The sequence below is a fragment of the Pogoniulus pusillus genome, chromosome 7 (genome assembly GCF_015220805.1).
Source record: "Pogoniulus pusillus isolate bPogPus1 chromosome 7, bPogPus1.pri, whole genome shotgun sequence".
NCBI classification, from domain to species: Eukaryota; Metazoa; Chordata; class Aves; order Piciformes; family Lybiidae; genus Pogoniulus; species Pogoniulus pusillus.
Window position 1 is genome coordinate 8,234,261 of NC_087270.1, and position 23,013 is coordinate 8,257,273.

Here is a 23,013-nt window from a genome sequence, read left to right on the forward strand (position 1 = left end):
ATCAGGAAGCCAAACGGTATTAAGAAGCTCTTATCTCCAAAACCTTTTCTATGAGGTTGAAACTTGTCCCTGCACAGAGAGACTTGCATAATGCCTTTGCACCACCTAATATCACACTGAATCACACACAGTACCACCAAGGTTGGAAGTGACCTCATAGATCATCAAGTCCAACCCTTTACCACAGAGCTCAAGGCCAGACCATGGCACCAAGTGCCACGTCCAATCCTGCCTTGAACAGCTCCAGGGACGGCGACTCCACCACCTCCCCGGGCAGCCCATTCCAGTGTCCAATGACTCTCTCAGGGAAGAACTTTCTCACCTCAAGCCTAAATGTCCCCTAGCGTAGCTTGAGGCTGTGTCCTCTCGTTCTGGTGCTGGCCACCTGAGAGAAGAGAGCAACCTCCTCCTGGCTACAACCTCCCCTCAGGTAGTTGTAGACCTGATGGGAGGTTGTATCCTCACAGGAAGCCTTCTGTGGGATCCTAATTGCAGCTTACATCACACTGATGCTCACTTTACATTCTTGTGGCAGAGGTGAAAAACACAGAATACCTCCAAGCCCCTTACAATGGTCTTAAACCACAGAGAAGGACCAGAGCACATCAGGTGGGCAGTCAGCTGTGTGTGCTCAGCATGCTTCCTAGCCCTATCTCACCAGTGGCCAGGATATCCCAGATGCCAGCAGGATCCCAAACAGCATTCCCCAGGGAAGTCACTGTCTCCTCATGCTAGGGCACAGATACTCATGCAGTAAAAGAGCAGGCTGTTGGTGGTGCAATGAAGCAGCAATGCAGAGCTTGAGACACTTCTATTGGCAACCAGCAATAGAACAAGGGTGCACAGTCTCAAGTTGTGCCAGAGGAAGTATTAGCTGGGTGTTAGGAGGAAGTTGTTGGCAGAGAGAGTGATTGGCATTGGAATGGGCTGCCCAGGGAGGTGGTGGAGGCACCGTCCCTGGAGGTGTTCAGTAAAAGCCTGGATGAGGCACTTAGTACCATGGTCTACTTGACTGGCTAGGGCTGGGTGCTAGGTTGGACTGGATGACCTTGGAGGTCTCTTCCAACCTGGTTGATTCTATGACTCAACTAAACCCAAGGGAAGACCATGAGCCCAGCCACCTGAGACTTTCTTTTTAGCAAAATCACAGCAGTATGTTTCTCATTCCCACCAAGACACAATGGTTATTTTACTCCAAGCACTCTCTAAAACACTGTTAGTAGCTGTCTATTTCCTGTTTTAATTTGCAGCTGAAATCACAGTAAACAGGTGCTAAATAAAAAGCATGTGTTAGACACTACCTAAACTACTGAGCTATTTTTAATTACTCCTTTGTATTACAGTCACTGATCTCTCGACCAAGAGATGAAGCTGATGGTGGGGGAGGGATGTACTTGGGTTTTTGTAAGGGGCAAGAGCTGAATATCCAGTGCTACAGTGTAAACAAACCATTTAGAAAGATGTATTTTCTTTGTTCATTTGGTCTCCTTACTTGGGGAAGAAAGCAAGTGACCATGATAATGTTTGTGTGTCACATTCACAGGTGCTTTCATAGAATCATAGAATCAACCAGGTTGGAAGAGACCTCCAAGATCATCCAGTCCAACCTAGCACCCAGACCTATCCAATGAACCAGACCATGGCACTAAGTGCCTCAGCCAGGCTTCTCTTGAACACCTCCAGGGACAGTGACTCCACCACCTCCCTGGGCAGCCCATTCCAATGCCAATCACTCTCTCTGACAACAACTTCCTCCTAACATCCAGCCTAGACTTCTCCCAGCACAACTTGAGACTGTGTCCCCTTGTTCTCTTGCTGGTTGCCTGGGAGAAGAGACCAACCCCCACCTGGCTACAACCTCCCTTCAGGTAGCTGTAGACAGCAGTGAGGTCAGCCCTGAGACTCCTCTTCTGCAGGCTGCACACCCCCAGCTCCCTCAGCCTCTCCTCATAGGGTTTGTGTTCCAGGCCCTTCACCAGCCTTGTTGCCCTTCTCTGGACACCTTCCAGCACCTCAACATCTCTCTTTTCACTCACCAGGCTCCTGCAATTCTTCTATTTTGCACATTTTCATTTCCAACCCAGCTCAGCTGCAGTACAGGGCTGCCAGCCAATGACTCTATCACACATCACATACCTGCATTCCTTCTTTCTTAGGCTGGTAGCTTTTATTAGCTCTGCATCAGGCACACCACAACCACTCAATACACAGAAGCACTAATTCTGGCCATGATCTACTCGGTTGTATTATGCTCCATTCAAAAACACCTACTGAAATCCAATCAAAAAAAATTAAGAATAATGGGGAAACCACATTCATGGTGATTCTTAGATGTCTGATTTAGAAAGAAAGTCCCAAAGTGTAAGAAATAATAGGAAACTAAACACACTCCCTGAGTACTTGTAACCACCAGCCCAGCAGGAGCCAGGAGTTAAGGTTCCAAGGCTATTGCTGGTCCCTGCCCCAGCACACCATGCCAGTAGCCACCTCCTGCATCACTCCAGCACGTTCAGCCAAGGTCACACCTACGTTCCTGGAAACGTTAGGACCTCAGCAGCATTTCTAGCCGGTAATTCATGGCATGTTCCTTGCAGAATCGAAGAGCACCACGGAGCTGCCAGGACTGTGTACGGGGCAGGCTTACCTTCCAGGCGGCGAGGAGAGGAAGCTGATCCTGAGGAGAGGTGGGTCCGCATTCCTGCCCAGCACCAGCAGCTGCTGCTGTCACTCCCTGGTCCACCCTGCTGGCTCTGCAAACACGGAGCAGGAGGCAGCAGGCGTGGAAAAGGGGAAACACCACAAGCCTCTGCTTTGCATGTGAGGAGGTAGAGCCCCACATGGCATGTATGGAGAACAGGAGGCTTCTTGACAGACCTTCTGCAAAGGGGTGAGTTTGAATATGCTTGGGAATAAAAACAAGGGTTATTTCAACATTACAATCAACAGATTCAGAGCTTCCTCATACTCCTGTGTCAGAGGAGGCTCTAAGTGCTTTCTCTTCTTCATGTTTTTTTAAAGCCAATTGTGTTAGAGTGGACTACCCTTGTACTGGCAAAGTCCTGCACCTGCTGCCCTTCATGAGAAATGACAGCAGTGGAACAAATGACCTCTTCTCTGTTGGATACTCTTTGCTTCAGCTATATATATACACTGTCCTTGAACGCTATCTTAGCAAATCAAATCATTTCAGGCTGTAAAACACATCTCAATAGCTGCATCACACGAAAATCTTCCTTCTGATATTCAGTGGTACAGTTTGCCTTGGCTTCTTCCACAATGATGCACATAGCAATGATGAGACACGTTTAATGATGGACATTATTAGCTTCTTAGCTATCTTTGGACTGATGTGCAACTGGGAATACGGAGAAACAAGTTGCCCACGGAAAGCAAGCTCCATCGTGAGACAGTGTGCTTTTCTGAGGCACCTCCCAGGTCAGCAGGAAGCCAAAGCAAAGGATATGAGCTGTCATTTACAGACCAACTCCCGTCGTGCCTTTTCCACCCTCTGTCTCTGCCCACCCTTATCAAACACCAAACCGCAAGAGGTATTACTCAGCGCTGATAAAAGACACCAGGATCTGACCTCTACCTCTGCCTGTCTTTTGCAGAACAGAAATGAAAAGTAATCATCTGCCTCAGTCTTTGCTTTGGCCCAAATGAAGCCTGACTAAATGTGCATCAGTCTTCAGCTGATACATTTTGTAGTGTTTTATCTCCACTTACAAAACTATCTGGGCTCATTTATCAATATATGTTCCATTTCCCCCTCCCCAGAGAGTGTTTTTTACCCACAGCACAATTCTCTTGAAATCACCTTGAAAACAAATTCAGTTGTCAGGGACAGACACAGGACTAAGTGCTTAAATGTTATCTCCATGTCAACAATGATGTTTTGACTTCCAAGACCTAATGACAAACCTAAAACACACAGAGAACTCCTCAACAGAACTCCTACTTTTAGTTCACTAACTTTCACCTACAACCTACTCAGCAGCTCAGGGCTTCTTTGCAACAGCAGAAGGAGTTTACTTTTCCTGCAGTTCAGTGAGAGATAATAAAGCAGTAATAAAACAAGCTGCATTACTATCAGGATAACCAAAGCATATATGGATTCTGAGCTTGATGATATTTATGCAGCATGCAGTGATCAAACATTAAGTAATGTATTCTGGGAGGGAGGGGAAGCAAATATTGCAAAATACAATTTCATTTATCACCATAACTGAAGCTAGTCCAAATTGGACAGCTTATGCACAGAATTCCATCTTTCTTTTTAAAGCTATATCAGATTCCAAAGTAATTTTTATTCAGCAAATGAGCAAACAAAAAAAACAAAAAAGAGTCTTACTGCTGATCAGTCACCTTCAACTAAAATGCTGGTGCACGAGACAATGAAAATGCCACAGTGTCAAGAGAAATACTGACATCACAGTGTTATTATGAATCTATTTTTCCACAATAAGAACATCCCTTTTATTGGTTGAGATATTGTTCTACTTCTGTGGCAGCCATACCCTTCTGGGAACTTTGTAGCTTCTGAAGAGCCAACTACCAGCACTCGTATTTGAATGATCCACTGAGAAATCATTCAGGCAGAGAGTAAAAGATGAGGATTTACTAGGCCACTGAGTTGTGCCATATGGCATTTCCAGGAAGAGAAATGGTATATACATGAGGCATTTAGTGGCATGGTCTAGTTGATTGGCTAGGGCTGCATGATAGGTTGGACTGGATAATCTGGGAGGTCTCTTCCAACCTGCTTGATTCTATGATAATCTATGATACTCATCATAGCCATCCATACACACTGCATATATAAAATAAAACTCATGGCATGGCAGTCTGGCAGAGCCAGATCCCACCTCTGTGCTAAGGCAGCAACATGGAATTCCAAAGAAACATCAGTACCAAAAGGTTCTTCTTCAGCGCCTCAAAATGCATTAGAAATCTGAAGAGCAGTGAAGAGGATTAAGGGACTGAACACTTGAAGAACATGTGCTTTTTAATGCTTACCTCACAAATACATATACACATTGTGCATACACACACATATATATGCAAAGTCAGAAGAAGAAGTAAGTCTCAGGTATTTTCTCAAACATAAGGACTTCTCAATTCATTCACTGGGCTGCAGCTGTGTAAAATAGCTCCTGCATCTAGATCTGATTAAATGTAGTTCCCAGCTGCTCTTCAAACCTGATACACCTGGAGAAACTATTCTTTCTTGCTCTAGAATGACATACAGGATTGCAAGGAAAATAACATTTCTCTGCAGAGAGGGGAAAAAAACCCTCCCACCAAACAGCAACAAACCAGCACTATTTAAAGGACAGAAAAAGGATCGGTTTATTCTCATAAAAAACAACATTAAAATGGACAATTCAAAGGAACCCAAGGACAGACAAAAGGGTGAGCTACACAGACAAAACACAGACAAGATTTCTAGAAAACCTCAAACTGTGCAGCTGTTTCCAGTGTGTCTCCACATGGGTAAAGTACTTTCTGGATTAAAATCATCTGCTCTTTTCATCGCTGCATCTAGGTGACACAGAATGCCCTTAAAAACAGCCAGCAAAAAAAAAAAACCCACAAGGTGACATTCACATAACCTCACTCAATGCATTTTGTTTCTGGATGAAGGAAGGCTCAAGGCAAAGAAAATGAGACATGGGTTTTGCTGCCCCAGCTCTAATCCATGCTCACTGCAATGGTTTTTCCCCACAAATAAGGCATAGTGGTTCAAGTGCTACATTAAATGCAACTGAACAATGGGAAAGAAAAATCACCATTCAACTACTCTCTGAAAAGTCTTTTATTAGGGAGGATAAAAAGCACTGTTCAAAGAGTCCAAATAGGTATGGCCTTCTCCGCTGTCGAGCTCCTCGGGTTCAAAGTCATCTGGGTCTGGGGGCACCTGGTCCATGTCTTCATCAGAAGTGGAAGGGCGTGTGAGGATTATCCGAGGTATCTTGAGCAAGATGTGAAAGATGCCAGAGAAAGGTCAGATCAAGAGCAGGGATGTGTTTAAAAGTGATATTTTACAAAGTACAAGGGAAGTAGGTCATGAGAAAAACATCTGAGAAAGGTAACACCGTAGGGCTTCCTGACAGATGAACTGGGCTATGGCAAAATTGCACTGGTAACTGGAGAAAAAACAAGATAAATTGCCTTTCCTCCTCAGCAGTTCATTAGGAAAACACAAGCTTTCAACAGAAAAATAGAGGTGAAAAACAAATAAAAGATAAAGACTCTATATATATATATAAAACCAAACTACAGCTACTTTAAAGTTCATTATTCATTAAATCCATGCACCTGAAAGCAGTAAAAGATTAAGGACCACAAAACACATAAATTATCAATCTTTGGAAACCTCCATATTTCATTAGGAAACACAAGCTTTCAACAGAAAAATAGAGGTGAGAAACAAATAAAAGATAAAGACTATATCTACATATATAAAACCAAACTACAGCTACTTTTAAGTTCATTGTTCATTAAATCCATGCACCTGAAAGCAGTAAAAGATTAAGGACCACAAAACACATAAATTATCAATCTTTGGAAACCTTCATATTTCAGCCATTTTACTGTCAAAATATGTTCAAGAGAAACATGAAGACCAAATATTAATGTGTGGATCTGTTAGTTAATAAACATGCACACAAGGATTTAATGAATAGAAATTTCTTGGACAAGAAGTTTGTGTTCTTTGAGAATCATAATGTTTTGAGATTAATTTCAATGCTGTAAGTGAGACAAGAGAAGAATGTCCAGTTCTTTATGTATAGCCAAATAATAGAACAGAGATGGTTGGTATCAAAGAATGGACTATTGCAAATGTAGCTGTGATGCACAAAGTCATCTTTTCACTGTTTTCACTTTAAAAAGGAAAAGTTTAATGTGTGAAGAAAACATTTCAGCAAGTCAGTGGATCTAACAAGGAGCAGGTCATAAAGAGCACACGAACCAGATCAAACATCCATCTTACCAGTGATCTGAACATGTTCAAGGCAGGTAGTATTTCTTATTTATCAGCTACTTGGCTGCACTGGGTCACAACTTATAAAAATGTTTGATGTTCACACCACAGAATGAAAGAATTTATATATTATGTCCTTGTTATACATGGATGTTAGGAGGAAGTTCTTCACAGAGAGAGTGATTGACATTGGAATGGGCTGCCCAGGGAGGTGGTGGAGTCACCGTCCCTGGAGGTGTTGAGGCTCGGGGGGACCTCACTGCTGTCTACAGCTACCTGAAGGGAGGTTGTAGCCAGGTGGGTGTTGGTCTCTTCTCCCAGGCAACCAGCAAGAGAACAAGGGGACACAGTCTCAAGTTGTGCTGGGAGAAGTCTAGGCTGGATGTTAGGAGGAAGTTGTTGTCAGAGAGAGTGATTGGCATTGGAATGGGCTGCCCAGGGAGGTGGTGGAGTCACCGTCCCTGGAGGTGTTGAAGCAAAGCCTGGCTGAGGCACTTAGTGCCATGGTCTAGTTGACTGGCTAGGGCTGGGTGCTAGGTTGGCCTGGATGATCTTGGAGGTCTCTTCCAACCTGCTTGATTCTATGATTCTCTGCCTCAAAAACTAGTGCAGAGGTCTATGCCCTATCTGAAGACACCTGCAGAACTACTCGGGACCAGACTTTGCATTACACTGAGCTATCTGTTCAAAGCTCAGGGAAGAGCCTTCCTTCCATACTGTGTCCTCCACAGATGTGCACATTTCCCTAAGACCAGGAGGAGGAGGAGGCTCAGGGGTGATCTTATTACTGTCTACAACTGCCTGAAGGGGCATTGTAGCCAGGTGGGGGGTGGCCTCTTCTCCCAGGCAACCAGCAATAGAACAAGGGGACACAGTCTCAAGTTGTGCCAGGGTAGGTAGAGGCTGGATGTTAGGAAGAAGTTCTTCACAGAGACAGTGATTTCCCATTGGAATGTGCTGCCCAGGGAGGTGGTGGAGTCACTGTCCTTGGGGGTCTTCAAGAAAAGACTGGATGAGGCACTTAGTGCCATGGTCTAGTTGATTGGATAAGGCTGGGTGCTAGGTTGGCCTGGATGATCTTGGAGGTCTCTTCCAACCTGGTTGATTCTATGATTCTATGACAGCGCATTAGCAAGTGTGGATGAAGTTGTCAGTATGCCCTTAGCTGTTTCAACACACTAGTTATTGAAATACTCATTCTCAGCATTGTCTCTTCCCCCCCAGCAATTCCACTTGCAAGGAATCAAATCCAATTTCTCAAAAGCTTTTCTTCAAACACTTTTGGAGAGGATTCATGCATACTGCCTCTCAAATATTATAATGCTACTAGGTGTTACAATCACAATGTGAATTTAATTGAGGAAACTCAATACAGGAGAAAAAAAAAATCAGGAAAAGGAAAGAAGAAAGAAGATAGTTTTAGCTGTTGTTGAGGCTTAACACTAAACCTTCAAACTAGCAGCACAAAGCACCATCACCCCCAAACATACACACTCACAGTTTAGATTTGACACAAAATCCTTGGCAAGTCTTTTCCCTTAGGCAGTCCAAAATGCTTCTTATTTTAGCAATTGCTATTCACTTTAATTATAGACACAGAAAGGACTTTTGCAGGCTTTGGTTGGTTGGGGGGATATTTTGGTTTGGTTTGGTTGGGGGTTTTCGATGGTGGTTTTGTTGTTATGGTTTGGATTGAGGGTTTTGTTTGCTGTGTTTGGGGTTTTTTTTACCTGATTACCTACATTGGAAAGAAACACAAATCTGAGAGTGTTAACAATACTGCTAGTGGAATAAATCCCACAGGCACAAATGCTCTTTCAAATTTCTCCCAACTGAGGATGAAGAACATCTCAGCCCAGAAGTGCTGTAAAGGATGGAAATGTGTTCTCCTGAGAGAAAAGCAGGCTTAGCTCTAATCTGCAGTAGTCCCTCTGCATCCTCCCCAGGCAGAGAGAAGCCTGTACATGCATCTATTCAAGTTGATTTGGAGACATATTGCTGAGCTGCTCTAACAAATCAAATATTCTGGTCCAAGAGCAGTCACATCTTGTCCCTCTGTTGCCTGCACATCTCAACCACTGTCCCCTGAGATCGCAGGAAAATCCATATTGCAGTTGTCCCCACACCCACTGCTTCTCCTTCCTCTGCAGCCAATTGTCCTGCTCTGCAGCCACCTCCCAAGTGAGATGTGCAGGGGCCCTGAGCTCCTCACAGCCAAATGACCAATAACAAAACAACTCTTGGTTGTGGATTGTGTCACATACTCAACCACAAATTGAGAGCAGTCCAGTTCAGTAACAGAGTATGCATTTGCACGAGATCTAATTCAGTGAAAATAGACTTTCTCCCTCCTAGCAGCAACAGTAATCATAGAATCAAGCAGGTTGAAGAGACCTCCAAGATCATCCAGGCCAACCTAGCACCCAGCCCTAGCCAGTCAACCAGACCATGGCACTAAGTGCCTCAGCCAGGCTTTTCTTGAACACCTCCAGGGATGGTGACTCCACCACCTCCCTGGGCAGCCCATTCCAATGCAAATCACTCTCTCTGACAACAACTTCCTCCTAACATCCAGCCTAGACCTCCCCCAGCACAACTTGAGACTGTGTCCCCTTGTTCTCTTGCTGGTTGTCTGGGAGAAGAGACCAAACCCCACCTGGCTACAGCCTCCCTTCAGGTAGTTGTAGACAGCAATGAGGTCAGCCCTGAGCCTCCTCTTCTGCAGGCTGCACACCCCCAGCTCCCTCAGCCTCTCCTCATAGGGTTTGTGTTCCAGGCCCCTCACCAGCTTCATCGCCCTTCTCTGGACACCTTCCAGCACCTCAGCATCTCTCTTGAATTGAGGGGCCCAGAACTGGACACAGCACTCAAGGTGTGGCCTGAATGGATGTTAAAAAACCACTGCACATTTCTAACCAGAGTGGCCTTTCCATCCTCAAACTAACCCCTATGAACCTAAGGCTCTCCATTGCCACCTTCACATTCACCCTACCTGTAAGAAAACCACAATCTAAGCTTTATCGTCTTCCTCTCCTCTCCCAGTTCTGTTTCTTTTAAAAATCAAAAGAAAAGAACAAAACTCAGCAACTCTGAACTTGCATTATCTTGTGCTCTATCTTCTTCTCAAACCCAGTGCCTCTCTTCCCAAAATCTAAAGGAGGTTTTACCTTTGCTTTCTGATTGAGTCTTTACTGATTGAATGAGCTTCAGAAGAAATCTTATCTTCATTGAGTGCATATTCATCCTGTTATATAGGCAAACCTTGCTCCTAAGGCCTTTTCTTCAATAACTGTATTTGACTGTACACTTCCTGATGTGTCACTACTGAGGCAAGACAGACTTCACATGTGAAAAAAAAAAACATATCACAGCAAAAAAGAAGCAAACTATTTCCACTGCCCATCACAGGTACAGCATTTAGGAGAGAAACAAGGAAATTTGTTCCAGCACGGGTAGCTGAGCTCAAGAGCCACTCACCTAAGGAATGTGTAGACTTTCCATCTTTTACAGCAACTGTTCAGAAGAAGTGGATGCTGGTGTAAGAGGACAGATTGTGCTGATTCTTGGGGTTTTTTTTCCTCTTATTTTACTCCAGTAGTTTTTACTGAACAGTGTCTGAACTTGTTTAAAATATTTCTGTTGACACTGCAAAGTCCTACTCTGTTTCCATCACCATGCACTCATTAAAATAATACCTTCAGTGCCAGTCATTACCAAGTCATGAAAATAGGTAGAATATTTCTGGGAAAGTGCATGATTAATCATTTGAAACAGGTTATTGTTTTCCTTTATTCCTCTGAAGTTGTATTTCAGTGCCTAAAAAGCAGGAAGGACATGTCCTGTATCACAGTTCAGTGCCTCTCAAGGGCAATGTACGAGTTGAAGGTGGATTTCAGTAAAACTCTCCATCACATTTTGTAGCAGGCAAAAAAAATGAAAGATCAATGTCCATCATACCATATCTGTGATGCAGTGGGACACAAAAGGCTTTTATATGATTCAAACTGCTTATGAAAGTTGCCCTTGCACCATTTCTTTAATCTTCTAACGTACCACTGGATAGTGACTTCCCTGACACTGGACCCTGGTGCACAGGTTTTCATTTAAGTGCTTTTGGTGTAGTTATTATGGCCTTATGCTATAAAAACACAGAAGAAACTGCTTTGCTTTGATCACATCGGGGGACTTAAAAGGTACTGACCCCCATAATGGCCCAAATTACCCATCCTTTGATTTTGAAGAAAGCTTAGCACTCCTGTGAAAGGCAGCAATGGTACCTGAGAGACTTGCAGGAATTGAGTACAGCTTTCCTGCAGAGCCCATGAGGATGTCTTTTCACAGGGGCAGATGTTGCTGATAAATTTCTGTGGTGATTCAAGTATTTGTCCTCTTTTTTTCCCTCCAATAGTATGCTATGTCCTAGAGCACAGGGTTCCAGGTGCCTTGCTTCAGCCTGCTTGTTTCTTGCATGCATTTGTGCTTCTATTGTCTGCAGTGCTTGATGTGTTTACTTTGTAGGGGTTTTTTGTCTTTGAGATATTTCAATACAATATCCTGAAATGAGGCACTTAGTGCCATGGTCTAGTTGATTGGCTAGGGCTGGGTGCTAGGTTGGACTGGATGATCTTGGAGGTCTCTTCCAACCTGCTTGATTCTATGATTCTATGACTTACTTTTAAAGGAGAACTTTTTCCTATTTAACACAGTTAACTGAAAGGCTCTGCAGGCTCTAAGAATTCAAAGTTTGAAGTGAATCAATTCTGCCCCAGTCCTACAAGAAAACTACTTGAAAAGAGGGAGAGAAAAACACACTATGCAAACAGAAGCATCTTAATCTCCAATTCACAAAGTAAATTTCCTAACCACTACACTCTAGAGACAAACACAATGGCCATACCACACACCTTTTATCTTTCACCTTAACTCAGAAACACTCAGTTACTTAGTTGAAAGTGGAATCAAACCAGCAGTTGAAACAGAGAAGATCATATGGCAGATGGGTGCTTACACTCCACCGAAACTTTCATGATCAATACGGGGTTGGCTAAGCCACTAAGGCTGTGATTGAGATTCTGTGCAAGCATATATAAAACTACACAAGATGTAAGGCAGTGAGAAGGCAGAGTCTTGACTTTTATCTTGTCAAAACAGAAAATCATCTAAAAATATCAGTGCCCTTAGCTGATAAGACCAAGAATCATGACAATGTTTTGAACTAATAAAGCAGTGCTCCAGAAAAAACTTGAAGACAGAAATATTAGGTCATATGGCATAGGTCAATCAAACACTGCCTGTGATTGAATGAGTTTCATAAGAAATCTGTCTTTGATGATGAGAGGGACAGTCTGAATCCTACTTTAGTGGTCCTTTTTTTGTAGTGCTTCTCTGACCTGCATACCCCACTGCTATTTCTTTTTACATTGAAAAAACAAAGTAACATAATGACTAAAGAAATAAGTAGGACGAGGGAGGTTATTCTTCCCCTGTACTCAGCACTGCTCAGGCCACACCTTGAGTGCTGTGTCCAGTTCTGTGCCACTCAATTCAAGAGAAATGTTGAGGTGCTGGAAGGTGTCCAGAGAAGGGCAACGAAGCTGGTGAGGGGCCTGGAACACAAACCCTATGAGGAGAGGCTGAGGGAGCTGGGGGTGTGCAGCCTGGAGAAGAGGAGGCTCAGGGGTGACCTCATTGCTGTCTACAACTACCTGAAGGGAGGTTGTAGCCAGGTGGGGGTTTCTCAAAGAGAAAAGCTGCAGCAAAATGCTTCTGAAATGATAATGGACTTAGGAAACCTGAGGGAAAGAGATTTGCACAGACTGTTTGCTCATTTTTCAGTCAATTTAAAAATCACATTAAACTGCAAAAGGTCAATAAAAAAAACCTGAAGGCTGTCTTTGATTCTAGTCTTTCACATAACAGATGGACTTTTGGTTTTTGCCATTAGCTGGGTTGTGAATGGTATTTCTGGAAGAGAATTTTGTAAAGGCTGGAAGAAGTGGAATCAAATGTATTCCTCTGTAAGTATTCACTGTAAGAGAAAGCATTGTTGCTGCCTGGTACTCAAGAAGCAATACAAGAAGGATGCTTTTTGACCTTAAACATGTGGATACTTTTGTCTTATCTTCTTAGTGAAGCCACAAGTTTAGATACGTAGGCAGATTACTATGACTGGGACAGGTCTTCAGAGAGTGGTCCAGATCGCTAAAAGCCACTCTGCAGGCTTGGTCATTTGCTTCTGTTTTACATGTGGTAGACTTGATCTGTTCTGGTATCAGTCACCTAAAGTAAAGGCATGCACTCTTAGCCTGTCATGCAAGTTCCCACTCAGGTCAGAAAATAAGAATGGCTACCTCCAGGTAGCAGCTCAAACTCTCCCTCCCAAAGGAGACACCCTGGAGATGCTGCTCCTTCCATTAGCTAAAGAGGGAGTCCAGACAACAGAATAAACACTTACACTGAAAGAAATGGTCATTACCTTTAAAGCATCCAAATCTGAGTGCTTCAGAATCTCTGGTATGCTACACCCATGCTTATACAGCAGCTGAGCTGCTCCAGAAGCAACACTCCAGCTGCAGTGACAGCCAAGTAAATGCATGGTGGGGTCACTAATCTTCAGTAAGTGTTCTCCTCTTACACAGCCATTCACAACTTTCCTGCCATTCTTTACCATCTTCACTAGCAGTAGTGAAAGACAAGGGCAAGTACTTAGCTAAAGATAACTTGTTACTCACTGAGACCACCTTACTTACTGTTATGATGTGATTTACTGCTGGACAGGGGCTGTCCTTGGATGAAGCTTCAGTAGGACCAGCATGAAGGGCATCACGTTCTGAAGCAAGGGATGCCTTTAAAAACACAGTAGCAGAAATGCAGACGTCTGTTATTCATGTTAAGAGAAACGACCTCCCAAGCAGGTTAGTACACAGACGTCTGGCGCTATTGTTACATGCAGCTGCACAACAAAAGAAACACACTTGCAAGCCCTGTCACTACCCATCTCTGACTGTGTATTTGAACTACTGAAATGGTCAGTTCAGGAAAAAGAAGTTGTAGCACGCAGCATCAAGATGGCTATTTGTACAGGGATCAATCCTGCAGTCAAAACATTAGGGCTTGGATCACACACCTGAATGCATGGATGCATTCACTCCTTGCCACCTCCCACGTACCAAAAAGCAGAGGCTTTCCCTTTCTGCCTTCTTTAAACAGATGAGTGAGCCTGCCATCTTGTGGAAGACAGGGAAATCATAGCTATCTGCAGGACAACAGCAGCAGGACAGCGACAAACAGAAGGGTTAGTCTGTTCTTTGACTAGTCATGAACGGAGCGCACCTTAGTAGCTAGCATGTGTCAAGCAGTCCCTGAAACCCCAACTGGCTCATTTTTAAGACACAGATACAGCAACCTAAAAGTCCTGCTTTTATTTCCTCATGATCTGATCCTGTGAAATTGTGCCTAACAGCTGCTAAAATACAAAAATTAGACCAGGATAATGCTTTCATAATAGAAAGGAGAGGGGGGAAAAAAGGTTAGACAGTACAGATTTTGATAGGTAATTAACCTGCTAAGCTAACTTTCATATATGGATTCAGCCTATAACATAGTTTTACAAATTGAATAAACTAACCTGCCTTTGACTGGTACATGTTGCATTTGACCAGTCATGAAATCAACACACCTTAGCAGTTAGCATGTGTCAAGCAGTCCCTGAAACCCCAACTGGCTGATTTTTAAGACACAGATACAGCAACCTAAAAATCCTGCTTTTTTTTTTTTTTTTCTGTTCCCTGATGATCTGATCCTGTGAAATTGTGTCTAACAGCTGTTCAAATACAAGCATTAGACCAGGATAATGCTTTCATAGTAGAAGGGGGAGGGGGAAAAAAGGTGAGACAGTACAGATTTTGATAGGTAATTGTGCTAGTTTGAGCCTAGCTAGAATGTTTTGGTGAGAAGAACTAGATAACAGGCTGTGGAAGGAAAACAAGGCTGATGGCTACTTCCCTCACTGGCTTGCTGAGATGTAGAAGAACAAGAAATAAAAATATAGATAACCACTTCTCTTCTGCTGCTGGCAAGCTTGGAGCTGCATCTCTCTTCTAATCTCACCCTCTGTTTCTTTGACTGATCCACTTTGCTTCCTAACCCCCGTGGCCGAACCTCCATTCTTCCTTGGGACTGGGGTAGGGGGAAGGTGAAGGGGTGGCTGAGAGCCCCTCCTGGGGACTCAGGTTTCTGGGAGGGCTGTTGTGTTTCTGTATTACCTTTTACCTTGTCTGTTTCTGTATATACGGTCAATATCTGCTTGTATATTGAGCTAAGCTGTAAATATAAGCTTCACTCAATTTCCAGAGCCAGCTGAGCCTAGTCTGGGTGATTTCTAAAGTGTGGGGGGCAGGTAACACCCAAACCATCACAGTAATTAACCTGCTAAGCTAACTTTCATATATGGATTTTGTCTATAACATAGTTTTACAAACTGAATACACTAACCTGCCTTTGGCTGGTACAGGTTGTATCCTTATTAAACTGCCAGGAATAAACTCACAATATTCCTCCATCCTACCTTAACTTTCAACATGGACTATACTGGAACAAAAACTGTTAATTTAAGAATACCTAAATGCCAGTTTAAGAGAAGTAGAGCTGAAGAAAAATCACAGAGCAGTGCCACCTCAGAGTAATTTTGCAGAGGCTCTCCTCCCACTCTGCCTTTCTCAGCAGATGGAAGCCAGACAGTGTGTGTGGCAAAACTGTACATTAAGGTCACTGCTCTTGGAAACCTCTGAAACTCAAGAAAGTGGCTTCTGCTATAGGAAAGATGAGACTTGAGGAGGCGTAGCCCAATAGACACTTGCCACTGTAAGCCTTTATCAGGGGAGTTACTTTGAGCAGTTCTCTTCTCAAACAAATATGACCTTGGAGAAACTAACTCGTCTGGTTTGTACTTCTTCGTACCAACTGCAATGAACTCATCTAGCAAATCTAATACAATGTCATAAGCAAGCTTCCTGGGCCAAGCACAACTACATTTGTGCTTACAAAGCTCCTTACTAAGACCATTATTTTCATTTACATATCAGCTATTTAAGTGAATAATATTTAGTTAAGCCCTTTGAACATAAAGATCTGAAAACCAGACTATAATAAGAAGGAAAACAACAATTTAATGTCATTATAATTTCTTTGTAATGTAGCTTGGGAAGGATGTAAAAAGCTAAGGCAAGCCTAGATCTACAATTCAAATTCCCCAACTCTGAGCTATTTGAATTAGAGATAACAACACAAGAATATACTCCACATTGACAAATAACCCCTCTACCTCTGCCACTCTGTCTCCTGCTTGAACCCCAGCCAAGTCTGCTGGACCATCTTTCGGCAGCCGTGCAGTCACCATCCCCTGCTAACACAAAAGACAGGTTTCAGAGCTGTCAGATCTATCTTCCATTGTTCTTACATGTGAAAAAGCAAATAGAAAGTAATTCATTTTCAAGACTTGTTGTTCTGCTGCCTCTATTCAATTAAAAACTAAATGTCTCAGCACATTAGCAAGGACCAAAAAAAAAAAATCCCCAAGAAAACCAAACCAACCCAACCCAACAACAACAAAAAGCAGCCTCTATAGCTGACACACACAACAATGAGCAGAAGTCATTAATTGTTTACACTGTAGGGGAGACAGAGCGGAAAACAAAGACTTATTTAAATGATAATTAAGTGAGAAGATGGGAGAAATATTTCTTCTCTCAAAACAAGTCAGCCCCTGGGAACCAACAAATGGGATGGAAGAGGCATGTGGATTATCAAAGGAGTGAGCCCAAACGGAGGTAGAAAATAGCCAACAATGCTTCAGTCTCTCCTTGGAAAACTGTCAATTTGCATCACGTTTTCTCTTCAAAATCATCCCTCCAGGAGCTTCCCCCACCAAAGTCTACCGCCTGTTTCCACTCCCCATGTTCACCCTTGTTAGCTCTGTTACAAAAGGAGTGACGTTACACCGAGGACAACTTTAGCAAGGCAACAGCAAAAGGCAACAGGTTCTGAGAACTCCTCAGCAGTTTCTTTCTAACAATTAGTACATAAAGTGTGAGTAATGAAATGCACCTCATCATTGTCTTTACATGGAGATGAGCCCTTTCCACCAGCAATGCTAATACCAAGACTCCCCATTTGACTGCACACAGTAATGGTTATCTGGAAAAGAATTATAATGGATAAATGGCCTGATTAATCAAAAACATTGCCTGTTAATTACATGAGCAATGAAAATCACTTCCCACTCTGCATTGCCCCTACAGAGCTCAGCCCAGAGGAAAAGAGTGCCATGCTTTAACACTGGGATGTGCAAGACTAGTCTTTACTCCTTGATAGCACCACAAATGCATTATTGCTCCACATTTTAGTCTCATGCCAAATCTACAGAAGTCTACTTGCCCAACCAGTTGTATCATAAATCTCACCAACTTACTGAGCATTCACAATGGCAACAAGACCAGCACCCAGGAGGAGCAGGAACTCAGTATTGTTTGATAAGTCTATGAAAAACTTTTGCTGTGGAACCTCATCTAGAGTCTGATTGACTTATTTCCAGCTCTTGAGAGCAGAAAGATGAATTTTATCATTATTACAGTAGTTCTCCTGTCTTTTAGCAAGTTTTCTGTATGTATATTTATATTGCATACTAGTCTGTATCAGGAACAGTGTGGCCAGTAGGACAAGGGAGGTTATTCTGCCCCTGTACTCAGCACTGCTCAGGCCACACCTTGAGTGCTGTGTCCAGTTCTGGGCTCCTCAATTCAAGAGAGATGTTGAGGTGCTGGAACGTGTCCAGAGAAGAGTGATGAAGGTGGTGAGAGGCCTGGAACACAAACCCTATGAGGAGAGGCTGAGGGAGCTGGGGGTGTGCAGCCTGGAGGAGGCTCAGGGGGACCTCACTGCTGTCTATAACTACCTGAAGGGAGGCTGTAGCCAGGTGGGGGTTGGTCTCTTCTGCCAGGCAACCAGCAACAGAACAAGGGGACACAGTCTCAAGTTGTGCTGGGGGAAGTATAGCCTGGATGTTAGGAGGAAATGCTTCCCAGAGAGAGTGATTGGCATTGGAATGGGCTGCCCAGGGAGGTGGTGGAGTCACCGTCCCTGGAGGTGTTCAAGCAAAGCCTGGATGAGGCACTTAGTGCCATGGTCTAGTTGTCTGGCTAGGGCTGGGTGCTAGGTTGGCCTGGATGATCTTGGAGGTTTCTTCCAACCTGCTTGATTCTATATTGAATCAAAATCTTCACCATTCCTGACTGACTTCAAAATCAAAGTATCAGGAGCATTGAAAAAGCAGCATAAATTGCAATCTACCTAAACTATCCTCCTTCTGGTGTCAGCAAAAATTTAGTACAAAATCTTTGGGTTTTTTTTTTTTTTAAATCTGCTGAATTCTTAGGAAAGGCCAAATAAAGTTAGTTTCAAGTTCCAAATACAGTTGACATTGAAGAATCATTCCCCCCATTTGTTGTTTCAGTGGAATCAAAAGGCAAATTGCATTTCACCTTATGGTATTAGCAAAATGCTCTTATTTGCATTAATCTGCCTCACATCTGTAAGACAATCCAGCTTGAGCACCTTCTTGTGATTTAAAATCAGGAAGACCTCAGCACAGCTGCATTTCAAAATGTAAGACACGTATGCAGTTACTCTTGCTTATTCACCTGAAATCTGTTAGTCCTTAAAAGGCATGAACTGATCCCCTACTGGTCAAATCAAAACCATCCTGCCAAATGTTGCTTTAGATGTAGCATTATCTGTATGCTCAAGACTTCACAAGCCCATGATCACCAGCGGTGGTTTGCTGACGAGTCCCAGCATGGGTGCTACCTCCTGAGACCTTGGGCTTGCAGTGCAATTCTGCATCTCCCACCTAATAGGCAAGTGCTCAGCAAAGGAGTGGTCTGTGCTGGGCCATCCCCAAGAGTCATCCCATAAAGCACAATTCCTCCTTGCACGCTCCAAAGCATGCCAAGACAGGATACATCCACTGAGTTCAGAGCATGGCTTCCTCCATAAAACCCAGCTCCCATCTTGCAGTTTTCACTGATAAACTTCCACTTGCATATTCCCATCAGTTTTGTGGGACAAAGGCTCTCCTATGCCATGAGGGTAAGGCCATGCCCCTGCTCCTAAATCATGCTCCTAAGTTAAGACTTAGCCAAGTGCCCACCTGCACAGACACTTTGCTCAACCTCACAATACTACCAACATTTTATATACGAGACAGTATTGAATGGCTACAAATAAAGCTTTTCAAGGGAAAACTGGGTTTCCATATAAGCCAGGGGGAATAAGGACAAATTTCAGCTTAAATTATGTAAAAGGCAAGTCTCGTGACATCTACCATGCAGTGTCTCCCCTTCTTTGCATCTCTCACAAACTGCCTCACATAAGTGGTGGACCTCCCCATGGACATGTGGAGCCCCTCATCAGCAAGACCAACCTATGCAGCAGCTCAATACCTTCAGTGGGGGCTGTGGCACATCCACTGCCCTCAGTTCCTCCAGGATCTGGCCACTCTCACTGGGGAAGCAGCCTGCTGCTGAGCTGGGTGGCTGTACCCTGAGGTTACTCTTCCCTTTCATTGCTGATCTGTGCTTTTCTTGAAGAGATGGTCTGGTGTTTCTTCGATCTCTCATCTTGTCATCAGTATCAAAAAGGCTGCCAGAAAACTTGGAGATAGGCTCCTGGGGGTGAAAGACAACAAAAGTAAACACAGCCACAGTAAGGAGAATCCCTATCTGATAGCCAGCCACTCTCTGTTGTAAATTGGATCTGTTTCATCACATTGCTGTACACTACAATTTGTTTGATGGAAGACAAAACTCCAACTTTAAAGCAAATTTCCAAGGATCTTTATTTTACCATTATTTCTCTAGGAATGGTTTTCTTTGGACGCAGGAGGGTCAATTACTCATACAGCCTTCCCCTGGCATACACAGGCACATATAACACACATACCCTACTAAATCCTGTAATGCCTTACATAAAGGAGAGAGTATCAAAACATGAATTTTTGGGCAGCCTCTGGCAGTTCAGTAGCACTGAACCTGTTGTTCCAGAGGAAAGAACCACAGAGGTAAAGTAAAGAGTTCTTCATATAGAAAATAAGATTTCTCATAGTTCCTTGAGGCTCACATTCCATTTTTTGGACCACATGTGTGAGAGAGAAGACAAGCCCCTAGTCTGCACCTGGTTTAATGTTAAGATTTGTCCAAGTAAGTGGATTGACTTTATTCAGCTGCAAACAGCAGAGAGTGCAGACCTGCAAACTCAGTGACTCAGGAGTCCACTGGAAGTGCAGCCTCAGAGGTGAGACATCCTGAAGCCAACTTTGAAGCCTGACTCTAGGCTGTGTCTGCTCAGATGCAGTGAGGAACTGACAACGTCACCCTAGGGTCAGTTAAACCACAAGGGCTTGAGAAGAGCTGTACACAATTAAAACACATCCACCAAACCATTAAAGCTTCAGACAAGTTTGACTGCAGAGCACAGTGTTTCCCAGTTATCAGTTATGCTTGGCTAAGTGGTTACATGGAATTTAGCCATGATGTCCAAACTCTGTTCACATCTTACAGATGTGTTATTTACATGTAGAGGACTTTTGGTCCTTAATTTGATGAGTAAGGTAGAATCAGATCTTCATATTATCATAATCTTTATCTCCTCTTTGGGCAGTAAAATGATGCAGCAATCAAAGGTTAAGACTTTTGAAAATACATCCTATAAATGTGTTCCTGAGCTTCAAAGCTTAATATGAGAAACAAAAATCAGTGGCATTGCCATGAACAGCTGTGCAGAAAACCTACTGGATATGTTATTTTTTGGTCTGTAGCAGAGCTTTCCCATAAGCTCTTTTTGGTTGGGATGGAAAGAAGCATAACCAACCCTGAGGTGAAAAAACAAAGCTTGACAGTTTCCTATTTTCACTTTAAAAGGGACTTGCTTAGCTTTACTTCACACAAAACATCCATTATCTTTCTTCTTTTGAGAGATTCCTCTTTAAGGGAGCCAGACTGACTAATCTGGGCCCATCAACAACACTGATATGTCATGGGTGCTAGAAACAAGAGCTGGGTTTTGGGGCCAGATTAGGGGCACACCAAGAATAGTTGGGGCCATAGAAAGAATGGAGGTCCTGACAGAGGAGCAGGAGTCCTGATTCCTCTCTCAAGTCTCAGCAAACATCTGGAGGAAAGACAGGTGGGCAATGCCCTGAAAGACAAAGGCAGCAAGAGTGCAATCACAACTTCCTTTTGCCAGGCTATGATGGAGAAGGCAGACAAGCTGCTGTCCAGATGACAGACAACTGGAAGGCACAGGCTAGAGAAACCACAGCATGCAGGGTTTCCCAGACACCAGAATCCCAGAAGAACACTGCCCAGTATTAAACATCCACAGGGCTAGCACTGCAACCTCACATTCTGTCATCCAGTCCTTAGGAGACACTGAGCTTCAAGTGCTGCTAACAACCTGCTTACCTGAGAAGAAACGGAGGGAAGTTGGTAACTGGAAATAAAAGCAGGAGTAAACTAAAAACATCATCTTTCAGTTTACCCTTCTTAACCTGCAAGTTGAACTGTACTCTTGAGGGTTGGACCAATGGTTTAATTGCAAGCTTACTAGAGAAATAAACCATTGAGCATGATTCTGCACAAGCAAGAATGTGAAAGTACAGGCAGTGCAGCTTTCCACTCTTGCAAAATGCTTGGCAACATAGCACTGCCAGCAGATTGCAGGGTTTTGGTGCACAGAAGAGATTTTCCCTCCTGACTTGAAGGAAAGCACCTACGTCATCAGGATCCTCCAGTTCCTCTGCTTCTTGCTCAGGACTGATCCTTCCTTCTCTCCATTTTCCATTAGCAGAGCTGAATTTGTACAGGTTACCACCATGAAAACCTTCCTTCCCTTTCAAAGAGGCCCAGCGAGAGCCCTGGGAGCTCCAGTTATGGCCACTGTACAGTTTAGGAGACTTGGGAAGCCACTTGACAGAGTCCTAAGAGGCAAAGGAAAAACACACACACACACACACAAACAAACAAACAAAAACCCACCATCAGTAGACTTTAAGAAAGCAATTGAAGTACATACAATTGTCTGGCGAGTTCTGCGAGGTGTTGTAATCTCTTCTGAGTACAGCCTTCCCCTGTTCACCTTGACAGGCACCTGCAGTCTCACACAGACACCTTGCCAGTTAAAGAGCAATACTGGTGAGTCAAAGAGCAAACAGCAGCTGGTGAAATCAGTGGAAGCCTTTAGGGACTTACACGAGCGTGGAACCAAGCCTACCTTCAGCATTGTAAAAGAATTAACAATCAACAAGAGTCTTCAAACAGGTTATATTCTGTACTACTAAAAACCAGACCTTTAGTGACCACCTCATGATCAGAGTTAAAAAACAAACCCTAGCAAGTTATCCCTACACATTTTCATCATTCATTGCTTCAGCTGTTGAGTGGTCCCCACAGGAAGCACAAAGCTGAACTGCTCTTTTTAAAGTTCCCTTGTTTTCAAAGTAGTCACTGTCCAGTTTTCCCAAACACCCAATATTTATTGATACTCAAAAGCCCTCCACCTCTCTTTTTCATACACAGAAATGACAACTTGTGTCAAAGTTGCCTATACAGCTTAATTTCAGCTATACAGCTCGGAAACTGAACTTCAGAAGTCGTTTTTCAGGTAGCCTTAAATCTCTTTTTTTAAGCTTTATCTTAGTCTTGTATTTAAATGTTTTCATGGTTACAAATCAAAGGGCAGGAAGTAACCTAATACTGTACAGACAGACACATTGACACACATGATCCAACAAGGCATTTTTCAGGTAGCCTTAAATCTCTTTTTTTAAGCTTTATCTTAGTCTTGTATTTAAATGTTTTCATGGTTATAAATCAAATGGCAGGAAGTAACAGACAGACACATTGACACACATGATCCAACAAGGCAAAGAGATGGAGAACACAAATTAAAGGGGAAAAAATATCAACAAGCTTATG

At 43.3% G+C, this 23,013-nt stretch overlaps 2 protein-coding genes across 2 annotated transcripts in view; both read right to left on the reverse strand.

Annotated features, from left to right (window-relative positions):
• Positions 1 to 3,400, reverse strand: part of MLIP (muscular LMNA interacting protein) — a 92,042-nt gene extending 88,642 nt beyond the window's left edge. The window contains exons 1-2 of the mRNA XM_064146745.1: positions 3,261 to 3,400; positions 2,645 to 2,750 (exon numbers count right to left, since the gene is read on the reverse strand). Of these exons, the coding sequence (XP_064002815.1) occupies positions 2,645 to 2,750; positions 3,261 to 3,400 (246 nt within the window). The remainder of the gene's footprint in view (positions 1 to 2,644; positions 2,751 to 3,260) is intronic.
• A 1,924-nt stretch (positions 3,401 to 5,324) lies between these two features.
• Positions 5,325 to 22,322, reverse strand: LOC135176656 (uncharacterized). The gene is made up of 6 exons (XM_064145813.1): positions 22,112 to 22,322; positions 19,483 to 19,707; positions 17,090 to 17,179; positions 16,308 to 16,388; positions 13,735 to 13,830; positions 5,325 to 5,971 (listed from the first exon to the last, which is right to left on the reverse strand). Exons 1-6 carry the CDS (start codon positions 22,316 to 22,318, stop codon positions 5,819 to 5,821), a joined length of 852 nt encoding a protein of 283 aa, XP_064001883.1. The 5' UTR covers positions 22,319 to 22,322; the 3' UTR covers positions 5,325 to 5,818.
• Positions 22,323 to 23,013: the final 691 nt, after the last annotated feature.

Excerpts from the sequence above, each read along its gene's own strand:
- LOC135176656 (XM_064145813.1), bottom strand. The coding sequence starts at position 22,318 with ATGCTGAAGGTAGGCTTGGTTCCACGCTCGTGTAAGTCCCTAAAGGCT. Across the intron at positions 17,180-19,482 it reads TGCCACAGCCCCCACTGAAG|ATAACCATTACTGTGTGCAG; the intron begins GTATTGAGCTGC and ends ATTCTTTTCCAG. Across the intron at positions 13,831-16,307 it reads CAGGAGACAGAGTGGCAGAG|GCATCCCTTGCTTCAGAACG; the intron begins GTAGAGGGGTTA and ends GTGTTTTTAAAG.